The sequence below is a fragment of the Channa argus genome, chromosome 14 (assembly GCF_033026475.1).
Source record: "Channa argus isolate prfri chromosome 14, Channa argus male v1.0, whole genome shotgun sequence".
Classification (NCBI taxonomy): Eukaryota; Metazoa; Chordata; class Actinopteri; order Anabantiformes; family Channidae; genus Channa; species Channa argus.
In genome coordinates this window covers 7887892-7911862 of record NC_090210.1, presented here as the reverse complement: position 1 = coordinate 7911862, position 23971 = coordinate 7887892, and the positions used below count along the sequence as shown (strand labels likewise).

Genomic DNA, 23971 nt, shown 5'->3' with positions numbered 1-23971 from the left:
AAAACAAAACTATCACTCTAAACTAAATATAATAGATATAAATATATAATATAATAAATAGAATATAATAAATATAAAATATATAAACTTATATAAATAAATATAATATAATAATTAATTTCATATGTCTCTGAGTCATCCCTGATGTGCACCCTTATGTCTAATGGGTGGCACATTTCTGGGCCCACATTAACTGTTCAATTTCCATTCACACATGTCTCCTTGTCCTCTTTCCTTTCCTTCCTCCATCGGATTACTTCCTGTAGGACATAAGTGGAAGTGAGAGAGAAAAGCAAACAAGCGGGGGAGGTGAGAAACGGAACGCAGCCGCAGTCGAGGTTCTCTGTATCTTTCTCTCACACCTCCAGTTTTTGTCATTTTCACATCAATAATCAATAACAGTTCGTCGCTTTCCTCTGGAATAGAAGCAATTTCTGGACTAATCGTCAGAAACGGGTAAAATAACGTCAAATTGAGGGCTAAAACATGAGTGTCGAGGCGTACGGGCCGAGCTCGCAGACTCTAACGTTCCTAGACACCGAGGAAACGGAGCTGCTGGGAGCGGACACACAGGGTTCCGAGTACGACTTCACCGATTTTACCCTGCCGAGCCAGACTCAGACCCAGGGCCAGACCCAGAGTCAGCTAGACAACCAGGTGCGTGTGGTTATTCATGAGAGTTCATTGTCAGAACATGTCCTCTACTGTGTTGACAAAATGTGATTTAGCTAACGTTGGCTAACAACATCGGTGGCTACCTCCGGTTAGCGCGATGACGCTCTCCATTTCTTACCATACTGTTATTCCGCTAATTGGTTAGCATGCTGGCTAACGTGGTGGAACAGTTAGCATGCTGACTACAGTATGTTACAGTATGTTAAGACTCATGAAACCATAGAGCTCTGATCGCTAATTAACTTTCAATTCAGTGCAAACTTCAGTATCGTCTTTCAATTCAATTATTTACAGTCAGTGTGATGATGGTGGTGTCAGCAAACCGGTTTTTAATGTGAGTCTGTAAATCAGATTGAAAGTAAAATAAAAAAAGACACACGACTTAATCTTTTTTAAAGTTTAAGTTCATATTTATTATTATTATAATCAATGTATGTCTCCTCAGATTAATGGTCCTGATGGGGTGCTACAGAATGGGAATGACCCTGTGGTAAAGGCCAGTCAGTTGCTGGCAGAGTTGAATTTTGAAGAGGATGAAGAGGACACCTACTATACCAAGGACCTCCCCATACATGCCTGCAGGTAAAAGAAAAGACAAAATACCACTGGTACACTGGCTGTCATCTGAAGGAAAAAAATAGCAAGTGTGATTTTAAAAAAAAATTATTATCGTATTTGTAACTCAAATCTTTTTGAGTATGTGTTGTGTAATTACAGCTTTTTTCATAATTTGTTGTTACTACATAAATCCACCATCTGTATACTTAAGTTTGATTGAGTCATATAGTCCTGTTTCTGTGCATATTTTATTGATTATTGTGTTGAAGAGTTTACCTCAATTTTCTGTGCAATAGCAAATACATATTTTGTCCCAATATTGCTTTTTAAATGTGATGCCACATAAAATGATTCAGTATGAGCTTAATCAGAACAGATACTATTCCATCAATCACACCAAAAATGTTTTCAGTTTCTGTCCAACCTCTCTACTTGCTTACTGTCTTTGGTGGACAGCACATGCTCTTCTCTGCAGACAGGCTAGTGTCAAAAAGCATTAATCAATATAATTGGTACATTATGCAAAGCAGTTCTGCCCTCGTCATATTCACAGCTCGTATGTTTTTAAACTAACAAGCTGTCTGTCTGCTATTGGTTTGGCTGGTCAAAACAAATGTGGTTAAGTGTGTCAGAAATTTCTGACATTCTTACTTGCCCAATTAAAATAAAAATTGATTCTTCAGTTTTATCAGTAGGGGCCTGGTGACTCAATGCTAGAGCATTGGGTTGGCATACAGAAGGCCGCAGGTTTGAATCTCACCCAACAAGTTGTGGCCCCACCCAGTCACCAAGGGCCACCTTTGTGCCTGTCCCGAGCCCGGATAAAATGGGAGGAAGGGGGTTGCAGCAGAAGGGCATCCAACATAAAAACGCATGCCAAATCAATGTGCGGAACATGTTACGCTGTTGTAACCCCTGAAGGGACAAGCCAAGAGCAGTTGATCTTCTATTCATGCAATTTAATGTTTTACTTCCTAAAATCCCAAGATTGCTGCATCACTTTGACTTTAGGTCCCATTCACTAAATAATAATAATTTAAATATTAATTTTATCACAAGTTGTAAACATGATACATGCTCTAAACTGTAATGTTTTTTGTTTTGTCTCCATTTTAGTTACTGTGGGATTCATGATCCAGCCTGTGTGGTTTACTGCAATACCAGCAAAAAGTGGTTTTGTAATGGTCGTGGAAATACATCTGGCAGGTAACATAAAAGTGACTTTTGTGCACCTTATTAATCCTTAACTGTAGTGTAATTAACTAGATCAACTTAGAATCATTTTGCATGTAAAATATCCTCTTATTAAGAGTAAAGTACACATTAACTATTTTTTTTCTTGTGTTCAAAAGCTTTTGGAATGGACAGCATTTGATTATGGAAATAAAAACATTATTCGAAAAAAAATATAATTAGTTGTGAAGTCTTGATTTACAGAGTATTCATTAAGACTTAATTGGAAGAAACCTAATTGTTTCTTTTTTCTGACTCAGTCTTGTCATAAGCTAGAATTGTGAATGTGCCCAGAAAATTTTAGCCATATAATTGACAGTAATCAGTCATGTAAAAAGTAATGAGCAGCAACAATACATATTTGCATATTTATTGTGTGATCATAGCCATTTAGAATGTAACCATTTAGAATTATTGTAGTAAGTATTGTATCAAACATACTACTACTACATACTAAAGCGGATAAATTACACTTGAATTCTGACTTTTTGAGTTTTATGTCATTCTAAACAAAAGTAATATAGTCCCTATATGATGAGTCTACTGTAGGTGGAAGGATTCTAGTGTAAACACCTTAATTAAATACAGAACTTTAGTCCTTAGCTTTTCCACTAAACGTACATTGTCATTCTCTTCAATTTTAGCCACATTGTAAACCACCTGGTGAGAGCAAAATCCAAGGAGGTGACCTTACATAAAGATGGCCCTCTGGGGGAAACTGTGCTGGAGTGCTACAACTGTGGCTGTCGCAACGTCTTCTTGCTGGGCTTTATCCCTGCCAAGGCTGATTCAGTAGTGGTGTTACTGTGCAGGTGACTGTCTTTATATTCAGTTTACTCTACACTTATCCATGCTGATGAAAGCTGTCAAAGGTAATACAGAATTTCAAATTTACCATTTAACATTTTGTTTTGCTTGTAACACAGGCAGCCATGTGCCAGCCAGAGCAGCCTGAAAGACATCAACTGGGATAGCTCACAGTGGCAGCCTCTCATTCAGGACCGGTGCTTCCTGTCCTGGCTGGTAAAAATCCCCTCTGAGCAGGAGCAGCTCAGGGCTCGCCAGATTACTGCCCAGCAGATCAACAAATTGGAGGAACTCTGGAAGGTACTGTCAGTGAAAATGTCCTTGCACACGTCTGCCAATGTGCTATGTAAATATTCTAAACTCGCATAACCTGAATTCAAGCATGAGTTGGGCTTATCTATATACATGTAATTATCCATGTGTTGTTTATATTTATACAGGCAGATATGATGCAAATAATAGTATGTTGGCTAATCTGTTTCTTTGTGTGTCAGTTTTACTGCCAGTTTCATGACTGTGTTTAGTTTTGTCATAGTTTCCTTTTGAATACCTACTGGTTTTGTTTTGTTTATCTTACTTCTGTGTGCACATAGAAAAACATTAGGGTTACCCTTATTTATTGTTGACTATCTTGCTGTATACCAAGGCTTTATAACAGAAGCAGCTAAATATAATTGAGCCATGATTTTATTATTTACTTGGTGCTTTTTCTACTCTGACATGATATAATCTCTTTTGTTAAATAAAACACATTTTGTTTGAATCTTAAGTTGTAAGGATATTAATGCAAGTAGTGGTGATCCTAGTCTGTTGGGGCCCTAGGCAAAAATTAATGAATCAAATACTGCTGTGCTTAAGATTTAGAAAATACTATAAAATGAACACCATAGCACAATAACTTTCACATTGTACAACCTAGTGATTTATAGTACACAAATTTCTCTTCATTTAAATTTCATAATATAGAATTCGTAGCTTGACAGTTAACTTAGTCAGACACAGCTTTCATCAATTTACAGAAAAAAAATTGTCCAAGTTAGCAGATTATTTGCAGCCTGCTAGCTAAGCTAAGAAGTAGACTTCTGGTACATCCAGCAAAGCTGGGCACATTAGGTTGCTCTGCTAACTTAGTTAAGTTAACTCATGTTAAATGTCAAAGTCAACAAAAGAAACATTCTGATACCAGTGGAAGTTCTGTTGTTATTCAACTGTCCCTTTAACTACTCTTGCAGCATTTAGCTAATGCTATTTAGTTTATTATATTTAATAAACATTATCTCCACTGCTGCATTTACCACTATATTGCGTTTTGTTCTCCTGTTCCTCTAGAAGGATAACTCCTCTTCATTTTCTCCAGCTGGTTTTCTTTGTTTCATTAGACTTGTTTATTTACACTAAATCATGTGCTACTTGCAAATGAGTGAGAGTCGGGGTCCTCTTAGGGGGGGTCTGCGAATGGTAGTGTCATTGCAAACTGTGTACACAGTCAGTGCTGTACATACTTTAACTTTTGTCAGCCCTTGGGGACCTCCTACTGGCCTGGAGCCCAAGCAGTAGCCACAGAGCGCCTCGGGATGCAAGACTCTAATAGCTGTCTGTTTTTTAATGTCCTTTAATCATCTTTTCTTGTGTGTTTGTTTGTGTTAATGTTTGTGTTTGTTGCTGACAGGAAAATCCCACCGCAAATTTGGAGGACCTAGAGAAGCCTGGTGTGGATGAGGAGCCCCAACATGTCCTGCTCCGCTACGAGGATGCCTATCAGTACCAGAACATTTTTGGCCCTCTTGTAAAGCTAGAAGCTGACTATGATAAGAAACTCAAAGAGTCCCAGGTAAATAAAGCTTTACAAAATACAAATAAAAAATAAAATGTGGGTTATTTTTGTTGTATTTGCATGATAATTAAGGCAAATGATCATTTGTGAAAATAGTTAGGGATTCATTTAATTTTACAACCAATAATTAGTTAAATTGATAAACAGCTTTAAGCTTTGTTTCGGTTACGGTTTAGATTCTGTGGTGTGATATGTTTTCATATTCCATCATAACAGACTCAGGACAACATTATGGTCAGATGGGACTTGGGACTGAATAAAAAGAGGATTGCATATTTCACTCTTCCTAAAACAGATTCAGGTAATTATTTGTAGTTTTTGGCTCCTTTTTATTAATTATTATTATCATTTGTCTGTTGTATCCTTAATGTTATTCTGACCACACTGATCCATAATAACAGAAAAAACATGAACTTGCAAATACAATACGGACATTTGAATAAATGTATGTGTGGCATTTGCCATTTATTTTAATAATTTTGGTAAATTATTTTTATTTAAAAAATGTGCTTTTGGTGATTTATTTAAAATATGACTTACATGTATTTAAGAAAGTTATTGTTGATTTCTGTTTTTTTGTCTTATAGATATGCGACTGATGCAGGGAGATGAAATTTGTCTGAGGTACAAAGGAGACCTGGCTCCTCCATGGAAAGGCATTGGACATGTCATTAAAGTCCCTGATAGTATCCTTTCGATGGTTAAAATATAGATACAGTATTTAACAGGAGATATTTCACCTATATTATTTGTAAGTCAAACATTTATCACCTTAAAGTTTGACACATACACATGGGACATGTCAATGTCTATAAATGGATGGTGAATGTGCCACCAGTGAAATATGGGTTTTTAGGAGCATCTAGTGGCAGATGTCAAAACTACAACATCTGTAAACTGCTATCTTCTCTGCTCAGTCCCCGTTGGCATATAGTAACAAATTCTATATAAAGATTTCACTTACACAGCTTAACACCTGTTGGTGAACTGATACAGTAATCCAGCATTATGACCTGAGACTGGATATTAGAAACACTGTAAGTCTATTTAGCCAACATTACTAAATTATGATTTGAAACGTATCTTCAGAGCATAAGTACTAACAGGATAAGGTGAGAGGGTGCCATAGTGTTCAATCTGCAGTGGACACAGAAACAAAAGACTTCCATTCATTTTTTTCATCTGTGCATTTAATTATTGTATAAACTGAATAATGGCCCACACATAGCTGTTTGTAAAGTTTATGATGCCAGTAGCCATTGATGTAACAGAGGGGTAACCTGAATGAAAGTAAATATTAACACTATCTCTATTGAAATTGATTGACACTGCTTTCAAATCTAGTTGCACAAATGTTATAATAATTTCAGTATATGTCCGAAGGTTTTGCTCTTCCTTGACTTACTTACCAGATTATGGTGATGAGATAGCCATAGAGTTGAGGAGTAGTGCTGGGGCTCCAGTAGAGATCCCACACAACTTTCAGGTTGACTTTGTGTGGAAGTCCACTTCCTTTGACAGGTATTAATAAGAAGGGTCCATACACTTCTGTTTTGTGTGTTTTTAAAGGCATCTGGTGGTTCTAAAGTTATGGTATGATCGAAAGGTTTTAGAACACAGTTGATAATGGCAAGTGTTTTGGTCTTGTTGTTAAAGCCATTTTAGAACCTTTTGTCAGTAATCCTGGTTCCATATTTCAGGATGCAGAGTGCCCTCAAGACATTTGCTGTGGATGAGACCTCAGTGTCTGGTTACATCTATCACAAACTGCTGGGACATGAGGTAGAAGATGTGGTCATCAAGTGTCAGCTGCCCAAACGCTTCACTGCTCAAGGCCTACCTGATCTTAACCACTCCCAGGTAAGTTATAGAGAGGGGATCCATTGAAAATGATAAAGTGATAGACTTGGCTAATGTAAGTCTTTTCATTGGTAAATTCACAGTTCAAAAATTGAGGCCATCATATCTCAAAAGCATTTCACGCTTAACTATGGTAACTTAAATGACACTGTTCTTGTAGTTTATAATGAAAGATTTTCAGTCTTCTCAGGCTACAAATTGATGTGGATTGCTTAATGCAGGTGTATGCTGTGAAGACGGTGCTGCAGCGTCCCCTTAGTCTGATCCAAGGTCCTCCTGGCACAGGGAAGACTGTTACCTCTGCCACTATTGTCTATCATCTTGCTAGACAGGGCAACGGGTAAGACACCTAAATACGTTTACTGTTTTTTTTGTTTTGTTTGTTTGTTTAAACTTCTAGTGCCATTATAATAATTACCATAGCAATTTAACTTAAGTTACTGTTTATAGTAAATCCACCTAAGCATTTCTCTTTGAGTAAATCCCATTATATATCCCATTATATATTTTATCTAATGTTTACTTAAAAGTACTAATTACTCCACATATAGTGTAATTGAAGAATGGCTTGGGTATGTGTTATGGTTCCCAATACAATTCTGTAATTTCTGTCCCTCCAGGCCAGTGCTGGTATGCGCTCCCAGCAACATTGCTGTTGACCAGTTAACCGAAAAGATCCACCAGACAGGGCTCAAGGTGGTGAGACTGTGTGCCAAGAGCAGGGAGGCTATCGACTCGCCTGTTTCTTTTCTGGCTTTGCACAACCAGACCCGTAATATGGACAGGTAAAACACAACTGGCTATGGTCAGTAATCAGTTTTAATCCATTGGATGTAGTATTTGTGTGTGTATAACTTTAAGACCAGAAGCAACATTTGCACGCTTCTATCTTTAAAACCAAATGAAAACTAAAAAACTGAAATGTATTATGGGAAGTGTAGTTAATTTAGTGTTTTAGTTTCTCAAGTTTCTGAAGTTGCTTTGAGACAGTGATGATGTATGACAATGTAGTGGGAGTTGTACTGAGCATTTACTTTGAGGACAAGAACATTGGTGAATTAGAAGATTTCATTTCACAACTAGACTATGATGGAATTGCTGAACTGCTAACTAAACCTCAGGGAGTGGATGAGAGACATGCTTGAGGAGGAGGAGCGAGAGTTTAATGTTTTTATTGAGTATTGAGTTTGTCGGATTTGAAAGATGAAAATCAGGAATTATCACCCACGTCCTAAGAGAGGTAAATATTAACCTGATTTATGATGCAATGCCAATATATGTATTTTTACAACGGTTAAAGAAATAAAACCAGCCAGAGATTATAGCTTTTTCAGATAGTTTGTCCCAAAGCAATGATAATGGAGAAATTTACAATGATCTAAAATAATTACAGTAATATTAATGGTGATAAATAATGATTGATGATGATAATGGACCTCTTTTATTTTATTGCCACTTTTCATATATTTCTGGTTTATTGATTATTTAAAAATGCATTACAGCACAGGTTCTGCTTAAAGCCAAAAATAGAAGCTTTCGGTTATTTATATTTCATGCTTCCCAATGCTAAAGGGGCTGAGAAATAGATATTTTAAATGTTTCATGTCTGTCAAGTTTTGCAGAAAACCCTCAGGTTTTAGGAGACTGTATATGAACAACCCATTAGGTTAGTATATGAAGACATATTAGTACCTATTTTGTTATTTGTCGCAAATTAGTCCCAAAAATATTTAACAATAGGGATTGCAGTGAGCACCAATGACTTGAGTTTGAGCTGATAATTTTATATTAGCAAATGTAAATTTAGGTTGTATTAACAATATTAATATTTGGCCTATAATGATTCCAGGGCTGTGAGCAAAAACCATTCCAGTAAACAATGATAAACTTGCTAAATTGCTAAATTTTATGCATACAAACCCGCTCCCACTGGACCTTAGTAGCTGTCATGTCAGGCCAAAAGGAAGAAAATGCACACATACTTTGGAGCCAGGGATGAGTTAACATGTGCAAACCAAGTCAAGGAAAATGTTGCAAAGAAAAGGCAGGCCACAAACCTGCTGGTGTTGCAGCACTGCTGTTCTTCACACACAGCCTCTATAGGGCAACCTTCTGATGTAGACAAGTGAAAATCTGAGTTTGAAATGTGGGGGAAAAGAATGTAGAATTTACTTAACTAAGATGCTTTTTTTTTTTTTAATCATTTTTTTTATCAATGTACTAAACATCTAGCTAGCAGGTTCTTGTTTTAGGCAAGTTCTGATGTGCTGCTTCATTTACTGGTTTAATTGCTGCAGCTCATTTCAGCAGTCACTAATTAAGTGTTAATGTAGCTCCAAAATAATCCAGCAGAGCGATACATTTTTGCCATTATGCCAATTTCAAAGCCACATAGTCATATGAAAAAGTACAAGATAAAAAAATAAAACCTTAAAATTCATTAACCAGGACATTTGGAACAAATAACTTTCAAAAAAAGGCATCAGAGTTGGTCAATGAGCTCCTAATCTAGGTAAATATATGTATTGCTTTTATATTTATTTATTAATATTGCAGGACTCAATCAGGGCCAAAAAACTTGATTGGGACTTTCCTGTTCTGTGGAAGCTTACCGTAACATATACTGCTATATGTATCCTTGAAGTCTAACAAAATTGTTGTTAATAGTACTAAATGTTTATATTGATAAATATTGATGTCTATTAATATGAAAAATATATTATGATGTGTTTCTAGCCCTATTGTAGACCTTTAAGCCTTACAACCTCTTACAGATACAGAAGTATTTGCTCTCAAGCACAACACTGATCTATGTTAAAATGATTTACACCCACAGTATGCCAGAGCTCCAGAAGCTCCAGCAGTTGAAGGATGAGACTGGAGAACTCTCTTCCTCAGATGAGAAGCGCTACAGAGCCCTGAGACGCACTGCTGAGAGGGAATTGTTGATGGTGTGAACACTGGTCTTACTTAAAATCTTAATGTTTACTGTTTTTAACAGCACTGGGCACAACAATCTACACAGTTTTAAGATTTTATTGGTTATTGTCATGTTTGTATGCTTTCATTGCTGCCCACTATAAAAAAGTATGTTTTGCTGTGTCATGGTTCTACACAATGTAACATTGTCTTGTGTCTTTCCCAGAACGCTGATGTAATCTGCTGCACCTGCGTTGGGGCAGGGGATCCTCGTCTGGCCAAGATGCAGTTCCGCTCAATCCTGATTGATGAGAGTACCCAGGCCACTGAACCAGAATGCATGGTGCCTGTGGTTCTTGGGGCCAAGCAGGTAGGAGCTTCACAATTTGGAATACATTTGGATCATTCTAGGGCATCTGCTGTCTGCTGTCCTACCTCACTTGTAGGATCTACAGTGTCCACAAATTAATTCCTTTGTCTTAAAAACCTTTTTAAAAACCGTTTTGGTTGTTTTTCCATAGTTGATTCTGGTGGGTGATCATTGCCAGCTGGGCCCTGTGGTAATGTGTAAAAAGGCAGCTAAAGCAGGTCTGTCGCAGTCTCTGTTTGAGCGTCTGGTGGTTCTGGGGATCCGGCCAATCCGTCTGCAGGTCCAATACCGCATGCACCCAGCCCTCAGCGCCTTTCCATCCAACATTTTCTATGAGGGCTCACTGCAGAACGGAGTCACTGCTGGTAAGATAAGAAGAAGCTTTGTGTGATACTCAGTTAATGGGCTTTTCACTCATTAAATCTTGTCAAATTGCCCTCTAAATTCTCTCCTAGCTACAACTTGCAGCTGAATGTTACGTTTCCCTGACTGGATGTCCCACTGACAGTCAGACAGTTCAACAAATGACTTTAACGGCCAGTAACTATTGTCTTTGTTGGCATACTTCCTAAAATCTGAGCGAAAGTATGAGAGCGATATATGCCTAATCTTAACCACTTCGCTAATAGAAACTTTTTAAGTGGTTAAATCATAATTACTGAAAAACACAAACACCATGTCAGGTATGTGCAGTTCAGACCACCATATATCTCAAATGCATCTTAAGCTTAACCCTCTCTTGCATTCACCTCAGTGTTCTGTTATGAAAGGACTGTTGGATGCATCCGCTTCTTTTAAAATTATTTTTTAAAATAATAATTATTGGATTATTAATAACAGCTGTGCAGGGTTATGGTCACATCATTGCTGCATCTTATTGGCTTGATTTCTCTTTCTACAGCAGATCGTGTGAAAAAAGGCTTTGACTTCCAGTGGCCTCAGCCTGACAAGCCAATGTTCTTTTATGTCACACAAGGCCAAGAGGAAATTGCCAGCTCTGGAACGTCCTATCTCAACAGGTTTAACTTTTCGTGATGATTATGGTTACTTAGTGTGATTATCCCTTAATATATTATAAAGAACTTTATCTAAAAATAATGTTCTCTCAATAGTTGACAGATAACAGCTCTTTTTAAATTTTTCAGAAACAGTTAAACCAGTGCTCATACAGTTTACATGCAGACACTATATAGGCACTTAGTCTTAAAAAAATAAATTTCTTTACTTAATTTCAGTAAGCACAAATATTTATTTAAAGGCTTAGCAATATTAAAAATATGTGATGACCTAATTGTTCATACAGGACTGAGGCAGCCAATGTGGAGAAAATTACCACAAGGTTGCTGAAGGCTGGAGCAAAGCCTGATCAGATTGGCATCATTACTCCCTACGAGGGACAGAGGTCCTACCTTGTCCAGTACATGCAGTTCAGTGGCTCCCTCCATACCAAACTTTACCAGGTTAAGTAATATGTTCAGCTATATGTTGTGTTGGACATTTCATCTGGGTGCCACAGTAGTGCAGTGGCCATCACTGTCACCCCACAGCTTTTTATTGTGGAGTTTGCATGGTGTTGTGTCTGTGCGAGGTTCTTCAGGGTACTCTGGATTCCTCTGAAACATGTGCAGTTAGGTGAACTGGGGACTCTAAATTGACTGTAAGTATTAATATGTATGGTGTGAGTAGGCATAGTTGTTTGTTTCTCTGTGTCAGGCCTATGATAGGGCAGAGATACACCAAGCCAGGGGCTAGTGGCAATGTTTGTTTTCTCACTTTTTCTCAACTGTTGTCTGGGACAACATGCCTTAGAGGAAAGGAAAGAGAAAGACTACCTAGGACTACAGATATATAAACTGTAGATAAAGCACCATTTGTTTACCATTTTTTACACAATACTCTTACTCACCACAGATGGATTCTAGCTACTTCTGTTAGACAATATGTCTGATATGAATTTATGAATGCCATTAAATTTGTACAATGGTGTTATCATTTCTTGTGATTCATTAAGCTGAACAGCAAATCGGACACGTCTTTCTCAACAGCAGGACTGATGTAGATTCAACAGGCTATATCACCTGAAAAAGCTAAGGGGAGTCTGAGGAGTGTCAACAGTGCTTTACTAGGGCAATTAAAGATGGCCTTACATTGGCCAAATGTTGACTTGGTGTGTCATTGTCGTTGGACTGGTGATCTGTCCAGGTTGTACATTACCTCTCTGCCAATGACCACTGATAATAAAATAAATAGATGGAAATTTCATTATGATCATGTATCACAGCCATTAAAACTGAAATCCAGACAAGATGCAGAGTAAAAGTATAGTCTCAAACCTGGATCCATAAATCTTTGACAGCTGTGGCTGCTATTTGTTGTGAATAAAATCTGGCTTTGGCAGCTACTGGGATTTTGTATCCATATGTGTTAATACTGTATCACAGGTAGAAACGTCTCAAAAAATACCACATTTGTGAAAAAAGCACAGCAAAACCATTTCTCACAGTTAGTAAATGGATTGTCCAAAATTATCACTCTTTCCTATGAATTTGTCTTCCTTCTTTCTGTAGGAGGTGGAGATAGCTAGTGTGGATGCATTTCAGGGCAGAGAGAAAGACTTCATCATACTCTCCTGTGTAAGGGCCAATGAGCACCAGGGCATCGGCTTCCTTAACGATCCCAGACGTCTAAATGTGGCACTCACTAGGGCCCGGTAAAACAACGCAAATAAAAATTACACCACATCATCACATCACACTGACTATAAATAACGTCTACCACATCGCCGGAATTTCATTCATTCTGTCATGGTAAACAACCTTTTGCCTTTGTCACATAGGTACGGTGTGATCATAGTGGGAAATCCCAAGGCCTTGTCTAAACAGCCCCTGTGGAACCACCTGCTGAACTACTACAAGGAGCAGAAGGTCCTGGTTGAAGGTCCCCTCAACAACCTGAGGGAGAGCCTCATGCAGTTCAGCAAGCCTCGCAAACTGGTCAACACCATCAATCCAGTAAATTCAGTTTGTGTGTATCTGTCTGTGTTGAACAAATGGAACACATAAAATGCGGACAAAGGGGTTTCTTAACTGGGTCGTAAGGTTTTTTTTCACTGGGCTTTGTGCAAGATTTAGGATGAAATTCAGAATTTGCCCACGCACCCACACTGAGGAGTCTGAGGAGAACAGGGTAATAAATCAAAGTACATGCAAGAATTAATGAGCTGTCCTTTCCTTTTGTTTTACAGGGGGGTCGATTCATGAGCACAGCCATGTATGATGCCAGGGAGGCACTTATTCCTGGATCTGTTTATGACCGCAGCAGCAACGGTAAGTAATTTTTTGAAACAAACTGGTTTTAATCTCAGATTTATGTCATATGCCGTATCATTTCTTGTTAATAAATGCCATTACAAATGACATTCACTTTACATATCTACAAAATATGCACAATTTGCTAACAGGTTGAACGTGCTTATGTGAGACAAATTGACATCGACTTCTTTCTGCTACAGGGCGTACGTCAAACATGTATTTTCAGACCCATGACCAGATCGGTATGATTGGCACAGGCTCCAGTCCCATGACTTCCATGAACATCCCTATTCCATTCAATCTTGTGATGCCCCCTATACCTCCACCTGGGTATATGGGACAAATGAATGGACCCAGTGCGGGTGAGAAGGATAACTGTAAAGTCAGGCTAGTTGTATAGTCCTAAAAGCTTACATATTGTTCAGTTAAAGCTATAAGAAAACACTTGTCTCCTACATGACATAACCTTGCTTCAGGTCGTGGTGGAGGTATAAAGGGAAAGGCAGGGAGTGGGGGAGGCAGCGGTACTCGAGGTGGCCGTCAAAGAAACCGTGGCAACACAGGAAACCATGGTGGAGGGAATGGAGGAGCAGACCGTGGGCATGGAGGACATATGAGCGGCAGCCAGGCCAGCCAGGAACTGGGCTCCCAGCCCTTCTCCCAGGGTCCTCTGACACAGGGCTACATAAACATGAGCCAGCCCTCCCAAATGAGCCAGCCTGGGCTCTCCCAACCTGAACTCTCCCAGGTTTGTTCACCGTCATTTATTGTAAATAAATCTTAAGAATACACTTAGTCTTTAAGCGATTTTATAAAGTGCTAAGTTGGTCCACTTTATGAGGCATTCATTTATTGCCATTACAATCCAACACCAAAGGTGCTTTCACTTATATTCCAAAGCCTTATCCAGCTTTTCCTCTTGAAGTAAAGAAAATAAATATCGTGCAAAGCTCATTCATTTCTGCCTAGACCTTCATGAAAGAATATTTGTTGACTGGTCTCTCTCGAATTTTGTGTGTTCTGTTACAGGACAGTTACCTAGGAGATGAGTTCAAGTCCCAGATTGATGTGGCTTTGTCCCAGGACTCCACCTACCAGGGGGAGCGGGCCTACCAACATGGTGGTGTGACTGGACTGTCCCAGTACTAGACTGTAAGAAACTCTGACTAATCTGTTGACTTTGACTCACTGAAATTAATGTAACAGACATCGTGTGATAAACACATATGTCTCTGTTCATTAAACACGAAACTGGAGACCGAGGATGTTTAGCTTAGCATAAAGAGTTGAAACAGGTCTAAATGTAGCATAGTATTGCTCAAAGGAAACAAAATCTGTTTAGTAGCACCTCTAAGATTCAAATTTACATTCTCTATTTTTTTATGTATTGTATTGTTTTTACAACAGAAATGATAAAAAAATGATTTTGCTGTTGCTGTGGATCTGTGGTGCGTTATGGATCTGAGCCACAGTGGGATATGCCCATGGCTCTACCACTCGTGCAAGGAATGTTAGAAGCTTCCAGTTTTAGCCTACAGTTAAAATAATTACAGCAGGTCAGATCATCTCACTCTAACTAACATTAATTCAATTGTATGAACTTGTGCGATGACAGGCCAAACTGAAACTGTTTCTGGGTGTGGTTATGCTTTGCAAGTCATTGGAGAAACAGGCTTTAACATGGCACTGCTGTACATCAAACAAATATCCTTTAGGGCATGTATCATGCTGCCAAACATTTAGTGTGGTCTGTTTCTATATTTCCAATGCAAACAGTGTGTCAGATCTCACATCAGCTGCCAGTTAAGTTAAATATTGTTTCTGTTTATATTGAACATGTTTCATATAAACACTAAATCAAATTAACACATTTAGTTCTAGATTCTGGTTGAGACATTTTAGAGACAATTTCTTTTTTTCTTTAGGGACACCAATGCCCCTTAAAAAAAAAAGTAGGCAATATATAGCCCCACTTAAAAAATGTTGGGACGATGTGTAAAACGTAAATAAAAACAGAATTCAATGATTTGCAAATCTCATAAGCCCATATTTTATTCACAATAGAACATAAAGAACATATCAGATGTTAAAACTGAAATATTTTATCATTTCATGGAAAATAATAGCTCATTTTAAATTTGATGGCAGCTACACATCTCAAAAAAGTTATAACAGGGTCAACAAAAGGTCGGAAATGTAACTGCTGCAAATAAAAACAAATGGATGAGCATTTGAACTAATAAGGTTTATTGGCAACAGGTCAATAACATGACTATGTAGAAAAGGTGGATTGATGTAATGATGGGGCAAAGGTTCACCAATCTGTGACAAACTGCGTCTAATAATTGTGGATTAATTTCAGAAGAATCTTCATTGTAAAATTGTGAACATCCAAATATCTACAGTATATAATATATATACGAATTCACAGAATCTGAAGGAATCTCTGTGCGCAAGGGACAAGCCCGAAGGTTAAAACTGGATGTGTGTCATCTTTGGGCCCTCTGGCAGTGCTGCATTAAAAACAGGCACGATTCTCTACTGGACATCACTGCATGTGCTCAGAAACATTTCCAGAAATCACTGTCTTTGAACACAGCTCACTGTGCAATCCACAACTGTAAGTTAAAGCTGTATCATGCAAAGAAGAAGCCATATGTGAACACGATCCAGAAACGCCACCGTGTTCTCTGGGCCAAATCTCATTTAAAATGGTCTGAGGCAAAATGGAAAACTGTTCTGTGGTCAGATGAATCATAATGTAAATTTTCTTTGGAAGCCACAGAGACCATGTCCTGTGGACTAAAAAGGAGAGAGACCATCCAGCTTGTTATCAGCAGACAGTTGAAAAGCCTACATCTCTGATGATATGGGCGGGCATTAGTGTCTATGGTGTGGGCAGCTTACACATCTGGAAAGGCTCCATCAATGCTGAAAAGTACATAGAGGTTCTAGAGCAACAATCCAGACAACGTCTCTTTCAGGGAAGACCTTGCATATTTCAGCAAGACAATGTTAAACCACATACTGCATCCATCAAAACAGCATGGCTTCACAAGAGAAGATTCCGGGTGCTGAACTGGCCTGTAGTCCAGACCTTTCACCAGTAGAAAACATTTGTATCATCATAAAACCAAAAATCTGGCAACAAAGGCAAAGGACTGTTCAACAGCTAGAATCCTGCATCAAACAAGAACATTCCTCTCCTAAAACTTCCGCTACTGGTCTCCTCACTTCCTAGATTTTTACAGACGAGGGGATGCTACACAATGGCTAACATTGCCGTTTTTTGAGATGTGTTGCTGCCGTCAAATTCAAAATGAGCTAATATTTTCCATGAAATGGTAAAATGTCTCAGTTTTATATGTTGTATCTGATATTTTGTTTATGTTCTATTGTGAATAAAATATGGGGTGATGAGATTTGCAAATGATTACATTCTGTTTTAATTTATGTTTTAAACATCATCCCAACTTATTTTAAACTGGGGTTGTATATATAAATTATTCATTTCAATTATTACTAGAACCCAAACTTGTTTGTTACTGGGGCAGAGACTTTAGGAAGTTGCAAGCATAACTCTTCAAACATTGAAAACTTGTTACCTTTAGACAAATTTGGTAACAGTTGCTGGTAGTTGAAGAGAGCCAGGTTAGTGTTTCAAGGTTTGTAGTATTGTAATTGTTACCTCTTTAATTTTAGAACATCTCCATCCTTATACTCCTGTTCGACCCCTCAGGTCTACTGATCAGGTGCTCCTTGAGGTCCCTAAGACCAGGCTCAAGAGTAGAGTCTTTTTCAGTCATAGGGCCCAGATTATGGAATAAACTTCCCCTCCATGTAAAGCAGGCCCCTCGTGTGGCAGTTATTAAACTTAAAACCTATTTTTATTTCCTGGCTTTTAACTCATTTTGCTTGTTTTATTTTTATTGTTTTTATTTCATTTTTTTATATATTGCTTATTATTTTTTTAATATATGATTGATTTTGTGGTGTTTTAATTTATGTATTTCTCCTATTACGTGGTTTAATGATGAGTGTACAATGTAAAGCTTTATATGTGCTTTATAAAAAAATTCTATTAAATTGGATATACTTAATAATTTAACAAATACATTTTTTCTGTGTTGTAGGTTGATGGAAAGGAGCTAGGCCTGTGTGAAGCTTAGTTCATCGGTATTTTAATCTGGGTAATAAAAAAAAGAACAAACATGGATACCCGTTTTCCACTGCTACAACCGAAGCACCACTGTGTGAAAGTAAGAGGAGAGAGACCGTGAGAAACCAACCAATCACAAGAGTGAGAGCAAACCTGGGAGTAGAGCTGGACAGGGAGTGAGCAAGAGAAGAGAGTGGGAGGATGGTGGACGAGAGAAGGCACTGCTGCTCACACGCGAAGACATGGCGAAGGAGAAAGCTGTCATTGTCCAAGCAGCACAGTTGAAGAGGAGAGACCTTCGACAGATCAAGGAGGAGAGTGGAAGGTCTAAAAGATTCTGGAAAGAAGGGACAGCTGTCATCTTGTCCCTTATGTGGCCCTGAACCCTCTGGGATTTCCAGCCACTTTGGATGGGATTCTTGCTCCAAAAGCTGAGAAAGATGGAGAAAAGGTGTCTCACACACCAGTCCTCCAAGCTAACTCAACAGGATGTCTTCTGTGACTTAGAGAGATAACAAAAAAAGGACCCAACTCTTGAAGCAGTTGACATGGCAACCTTTTTTAAACTCAAAGTAAATCAAGGCTCTGCATTTGATCACACCTAAGCATCCAAGAAAGAAGAGTGTGAAAACACAGTGTGGCTATTCAAGTAAACTCAAAGGTGTTTGTGGTGTTGTGCCTCAAAGAATTGAAATGGATTATATAGCCATGGATGATTCACTTTTCTTTCTCAGCTTTGAGTTGGAAAGTTTTCTTTGAAAAAGCTGTTTTCATTGAGGTTTCAGTGATGTAAGCTAGTGTAGTCAGCCATCTTTCAAGGCAAGTCTTTCTCAAGGTGGCCTGCAAAGAACAAGCGGTGGAATTGGCTCTTAAAAGTATAAAAGTAAAAGAAAAACATTTTTGTCTTCAGATGTAAGGAGAATGGCTCCAAAGTTCTGTTTGGAGGGAGACAATTTTGTTTTTGTTCTTCTAACTGTATCTTTTTTTTGTAGTGCGAAAGACTGAAAGTGAATCCCCATAAGCAGTTTCTTTATAAAAGAAGCAGTCGTTCTTTTCTGCTGACCCTGGAGCCACGCTAGGAGATAAGGATCATCTTGAGCACCTTTTTCTAAATACATTGAATTAACCAAATCAAGAGCACAGTGCTCTCCAAAAACCTTTTATCCTAAAAGAAAACGTGCAGTGTGCAATTTAAGCATGCGATTATCACAGTGAGTTCCAAAAAGATCACTTTTCCTGCCTATTGTGAAGCACCTGACTGGAGTACTCATTACAAAGGCTGTTTAAAACTTCTAAAGCCCCTGAAGTAATATGTGGTTAGATTTAACTATGTTGGACTTTGTTGAAAGATAATTAGAAATGTATTTTGGAAGGACTCCGTGTGTTGTACATGCACTATAATATTTGGCAAAAACCATCTTTTAATTATTAAGACATGATTAGCTTTGTGTTTCGAGGTATAATATTTATGTTGGTAGGACTGGAGTCTACCTAGTTTCTTCATCTAGCTTTTTTATTTGTTCGTTCTTTTGTTGTCCTAAAGTCTTGGGAATATAGAAGAGTAAAGCTGTAAAACAGCAGGGCATCATGTAAAAAACAGAACAATTAGTTGTGTAATTGTGTGTCCTAGTTAGCTCTCTGCATATTGTAAGTTCTGTTTGCACATGCTTTAAGAGTCACTGCAACTTATCAGTATCTCATTGTGTACTAAACCTCCTTTTCCTTGTGAAACGTTTTTCATTGTAACGCCTGACACTGTCAAAACTATGCTCTAACAACTGTTGACATAGTCAGCTTCACTCTGACCCTAACATTAGTTTTAATACTTGATTCCCCCCATGTTGGTAAATTGTCTATTGTAGAGAAGACCTGGTAAAAAACCAAAAGCTAAATTTGCATTTCTCCAAGAAAATGCTTAGATGTAATACCTCTGTTCTCTGAAAGAGAGGAACAAGGTACAACACATGTATGCAACATCACATCCTCCTATGGCCTGGCTGACGACCCCTTTTTTTTCTGCTGTAAAGGCTGGCAAACCTGTGGTGGTGTATGTGCAGCCCTGCCTGCACATATCAACTTCGTTCACCCCAGTTGTCCCCTAAGTTTGAAAGTCGTTCTGCACCAAGCTCAGCTGTGAGGCGAAGCAGCATAGTGTTGTACCTCGTTCCTTTCTTTCAAGGAACAGAGCTTATAGACATAATGTAGACAGAAGTTCCGGGGCTCTCAGATCATAGAGCTACAAGCAGTGGAGATACCTTTTGGTACATAAGCTGAATTCAGCTGTACTGTAGCAACTTCAAATAAAACAGACAAAAAGTCGCTAAGAGGCAGATGATGGGCTGTGTCTGTCGCACCCGCTGAACAAAAAGAGACCCAATGAGAGCAAACGTAAGTTTATAGTATTTAATCAAAGGCTCAATCTCGTATCAAAAGCAGGTTTTGACGTATAAAATGTGATACCAAACTCAATAAAGATGAAAAAAACACATGATCAACAAAAAAATAGCAACCGACTCAGGCCCTTTTTACCAGCAGGTAACCAGGTATATAAGAAGCGTAATTAATCCTTTGTCCCTCCTTCCCATGTTACTAAATTGTCCATATGACAATTGATAACAAAATGATAACAACAAAATAAAAATCCAAATTCAAAGATCACTGGCTTTCAGCTTGTTCTTTCAGCATGTGTTCCACACCTTGATTTGGCATGAGTTTTTATGCTGGATGCCCTTCCTGCCAAAACCCTCCCATCTATCCTGGCTCGGGACACTGACCAGTCTGCATCACAACCCAATGCTTAACCACTGAGCCACCAGGCTCCCTTAAAATAAAGATCTACATTAGCCGTTCTTTGCTTTGACACAGAAATCCTTTTTTGCCTGGAAACGTTTGCAGCAATTTTCCCGTGATCTAGGAGTTATGAGTTGCTGTGTTATCCACTATTAACACTATATCCCCTTGAATGAGATTGCGCTTTCTTCCTGACCATACCATTGCTCAATGGATGTCCTCAGCTCATTGCTCCTATGAGGTTGGCATGGATGATCTGCTAAGGCGGCCACCAACTCGTAGTTGCCATCTTCTATAATTGGACACACTGTATAACTAAATTATTTCACTTTTGCCATTTTGCTATCTAGATTTTTCATCTGGAAACCTCTTCTAAAAGAAATTCATGATCTCCAGTTCTGCCTTTTCCACTTCCTCCACAGATAGACAAAGACTTCCTCTTGAAAGTGTCTATGATCTTCTTCAGTGAACATCTCTGTTCTACATTAAAGCCAGACTTTGGAAGTAACATGCTCAATTGTCTCTCTTCTCTTTTCTTTCTTTCTGGACACAAGACAAGAGCCAGTCCTTTAAACTTAAGATCCAAGATTTTCTCAGTTTGCTCCAAGAGGAGAAATAATGGTGTATTCTTTTTACAGCATCAACTCCCTCTTTGACTTGTGCAATGTTTATTGAGATGACCTTCTTGACCTCTGGGTCATCTAAAGAAAGCTGATTGACATTGTTAGGATTGACAGGCCACTCGCGGGCTGGAGGAGAAAATGAGGTCCTGATACCCACTTTTAAACCTCTAGAGACAATATTAGCTGGGTTGCTTGCAGTGTCTACAAGTCCTGAGGATTTCTAATACTCTCAGCAACAAAGACTCTGAATCTGGAAGTTTCCTTCTTGATGTATTTCCAAACCGATGCACTGTTTATCCAAAACACAGAATCTTGAAGACCCATGTGCGAAATTGTGTAATTTTGCAGTAGTTACATAACCAAAGTCCAGTGGTTTTAGGCATCTCATGATGTTAAAATTCTCCAAGAGGTAAATTTCCTGCAGCCAATTCATCCACTGTATAGCAATTGATTCTTGGATGGTGTCATCTGATCCAAGTGCTCTTTTGCAAAGATCCCTCAAGATTTTCTTTGGAGACAATAGGATACCAAGCAGATCAAAGATGGAGCAAACGGTTGAATAAATCCCTCTTCTTGTAACGATTCTGTTATTGAAAACAATTTTGAACCTGAAGCATCAGACTGAATGCATCATTGTACACAAAGTACTTTTTTGACAGGTGGCTAGTCCTGGTTCATCTTCAACCATTTTTCAACCTTTCCAAGCCAGAGAAATCACAGCACATCTGCATCCTCTGCTGGTACTTTTACCTGGTGCAACGTTGCTTCAACGTCTGCCATGATCAACACTAGCTCTTCCGTAAATATGGCCACCACTCCATCAGTGAACTGGTAAGATCTGCTCCCTGTAGTAGTTGAGCAATAAGTGATGTGTTTCTGAAACTTGCTCCACAATCAAACACAACTCTGATCTTTCCTTTTGTAGAATGGTAAACACCGTGGTGAGGTATATACCAGACTGTTCCATCACTATGTCACCGTTCTTCTTCTGGCACTCTTTCTGCATAACCCTTGGCAAGAATATCATTCATGAAGCCAGTGTACTCTGTGCAAAGGTGGAATCTTTTTGATATGTCCTCTTCAGATAAAATGCAGGCTGCTCAACAATGTTCTTATCTGGCATGCTGACATCTCCTTTTCTCAAGGGTAAGCTGAAACTTATGGTCTTTACTTGAGATTCCAGGTTTCTCAGCTGTATTGCATTTGGGGAAATCAACCTTAAACTGTCGCTGGCAACGTTCATCAAATGTAACACAGATACTGTGTTCACTGATAATTGTGGCTGTTTACACTCAATAGCATCTCCACTATCTCCATTTAGTAGTCAATTCACAGTCCAACCCAGCATTGTTCTGATTGCATTATCATCACTGCAAATCACTTGCAATGCTTCCAAAGCTTTAGGAACATTTATACGTAGTAAAGGCTCAATATCTGCATCAATATCTGGCAACCTAACATGTTTCAAATGAGGCCATCTTTGCTGATCTTTACTATATATATTCCCTTTATGCACCAGTATAAGTATGTTCCTGTGTATATGTTTTGGAACGTTCATGAAAGTCATTTTCTTGTATACCAGCCACATCCAATCTTGACACAATGTGGATGTTAACAGCTTTCTCTTGACCCATAATACGTGGGAGAATATCTGCAACTCACTGCAGAATACTGCTGTACTTCCTTGATCTGAGAAAGCATAGGTGGTAACAATTTTGTTGCCTTTTTGACACTTAACTTGCACTGGAACTATTGGTACTGTAGCTTACAGTCACGATCGCCAGCCCCCGTAAGGCGACTTGACACCAGAGTGCTGTCCACAGACACCGATTTTTTTTCTTAGCCTTGTCAGTGTCCTTTTGCTTTTATTCTGTAGAAATGTGAAGTATAGCTGGATGTTTAAAACCACATTTTGTACAGGAAATCTATTTTCTACAATCTTTGCTCATGTGTCCAATACTCAGACTGCCAGAACACATGCCCTTTTCTATCAAGAAGCCTAATTTCTCCTTGTAAAGTCTTTTTTCCAACTAAGGACATGAAACCAATGTGTGTGCCCTCCTCCACAATAAAGACACATTTTGCAGTCTGATCACATTCCTTCTGTTTTGTTCCGAGTTGAATTTTGTTTTGTATTGGAGCTACAACTGTGGCAAAGCTGTTACCTTTAATTCCATCGCTAGTGAGGAAACATCCTATATGTTTCCAAACACTGGGTCTTTCATGATTTTCACTTGTCTCTCAATAACATTAGTGATGTTAATGAATGTAGCTCTTTGACTGCTCCTTTCCTGCAGGTCACAGGCTACAGTTCTCCACTGTCTCTGAGATTGTAAGGCAGTTTCCTTATACTGGTCAACATATTAGCAGGCGTGTTTAGATCATATAAATATTGCATTCTCCGAGGATTTACATTCTTTGCCTCTTCCATTCTAACAGGCTATGAGAGAACTCTTTACATGTATGGAGGAACCACCTTTTGTTAATTTCCGAAATGTTCCTTCAATAAAGTTTTCTATGAGCTGGCAGTTTGTAACAAGTTCTTTTGGAAGACCTTTTGTATATTGCTCCAGAAAATAACGTTGATCAGTGCTATTGTCAGTTTTCCTTTAATCAGCATTCTCAAATGCTTTAATAAATGTATGATATGATATATTTTATTGGACCTCCTCCTCCAGAGTAACATCTTTCACTTTGGCAAAGATGAAACACATTGTTGTATTAAGAATGCAGTGATTTCATTCTCTTTTCTCATGATTTCAAACAGTATTGTGAGGCTCATCTGCAGTTTTATAATGTAGTGAATGCTGATTATGTCCATGTCCTTTTGAC

At 38.5% G+C, this 23971-nt stretch overlaps 1 protein-coding gene across 2 annotated transcripts; it reads left to right on the top strand.

The window, feature by feature from the left end:
* The first annotated feature begins 284 nt into the window (after nucleotides 1-284).
* LOC137140500 (regulator of nonsense transcripts 1-like) lies at nucleotides 285-20382 on the top strand. 2 transcript variants are annotated; one of them, XM_067528674.1, is made up of 24 exons: nucleotides 285-657; nucleotides 1121-1257; nucleotides 2350-2439; nucleotides 3111-3278; nucleotides 3393-3573; nucleotides 4943-5104; nucleotides 5324-5408; nucleotides 5695-5793; nucleotides 6520-6628; nucleotides 6808-6967; nucleotides 7189-7307; nucleotides 7588-7752; nucleotides 9804-9918; nucleotides 10113-10256; nucleotides 10408-10621; nucleotides 11161-11275; nucleotides 11560-11716; nucleotides 12824-12966; nucleotides 13093-13267; nucleotides 13501-13582; nucleotides 13768-13929; nucleotides 14044-14315; nucleotides 14597-14719; nucleotides 17701-20382. In XM_067528674.1, the coding sequence occupies exons 1-23, from the start codon at nucleotides 487-489 to the stop codon at nucleotides 14714-14716; spliced, it is 3345 nt and encodes a 1114-aa protein (XP_067384775.1). In that variant the 5' UTR covers nucleotides 285-486; the 3' UTR covers nucleotides 14717-14719; nucleotides 17701-20382. The 2 variants fall into 2 exon arrangements, with proteins under 2 accessions (XP_067384775.1, XP_067384774.1); XM_067528673.1 differs by having other exon boundaries at nucleotides 11158-11275.
* Nucleotides 20383-23971: the final 3589 nt, after the last annotated feature.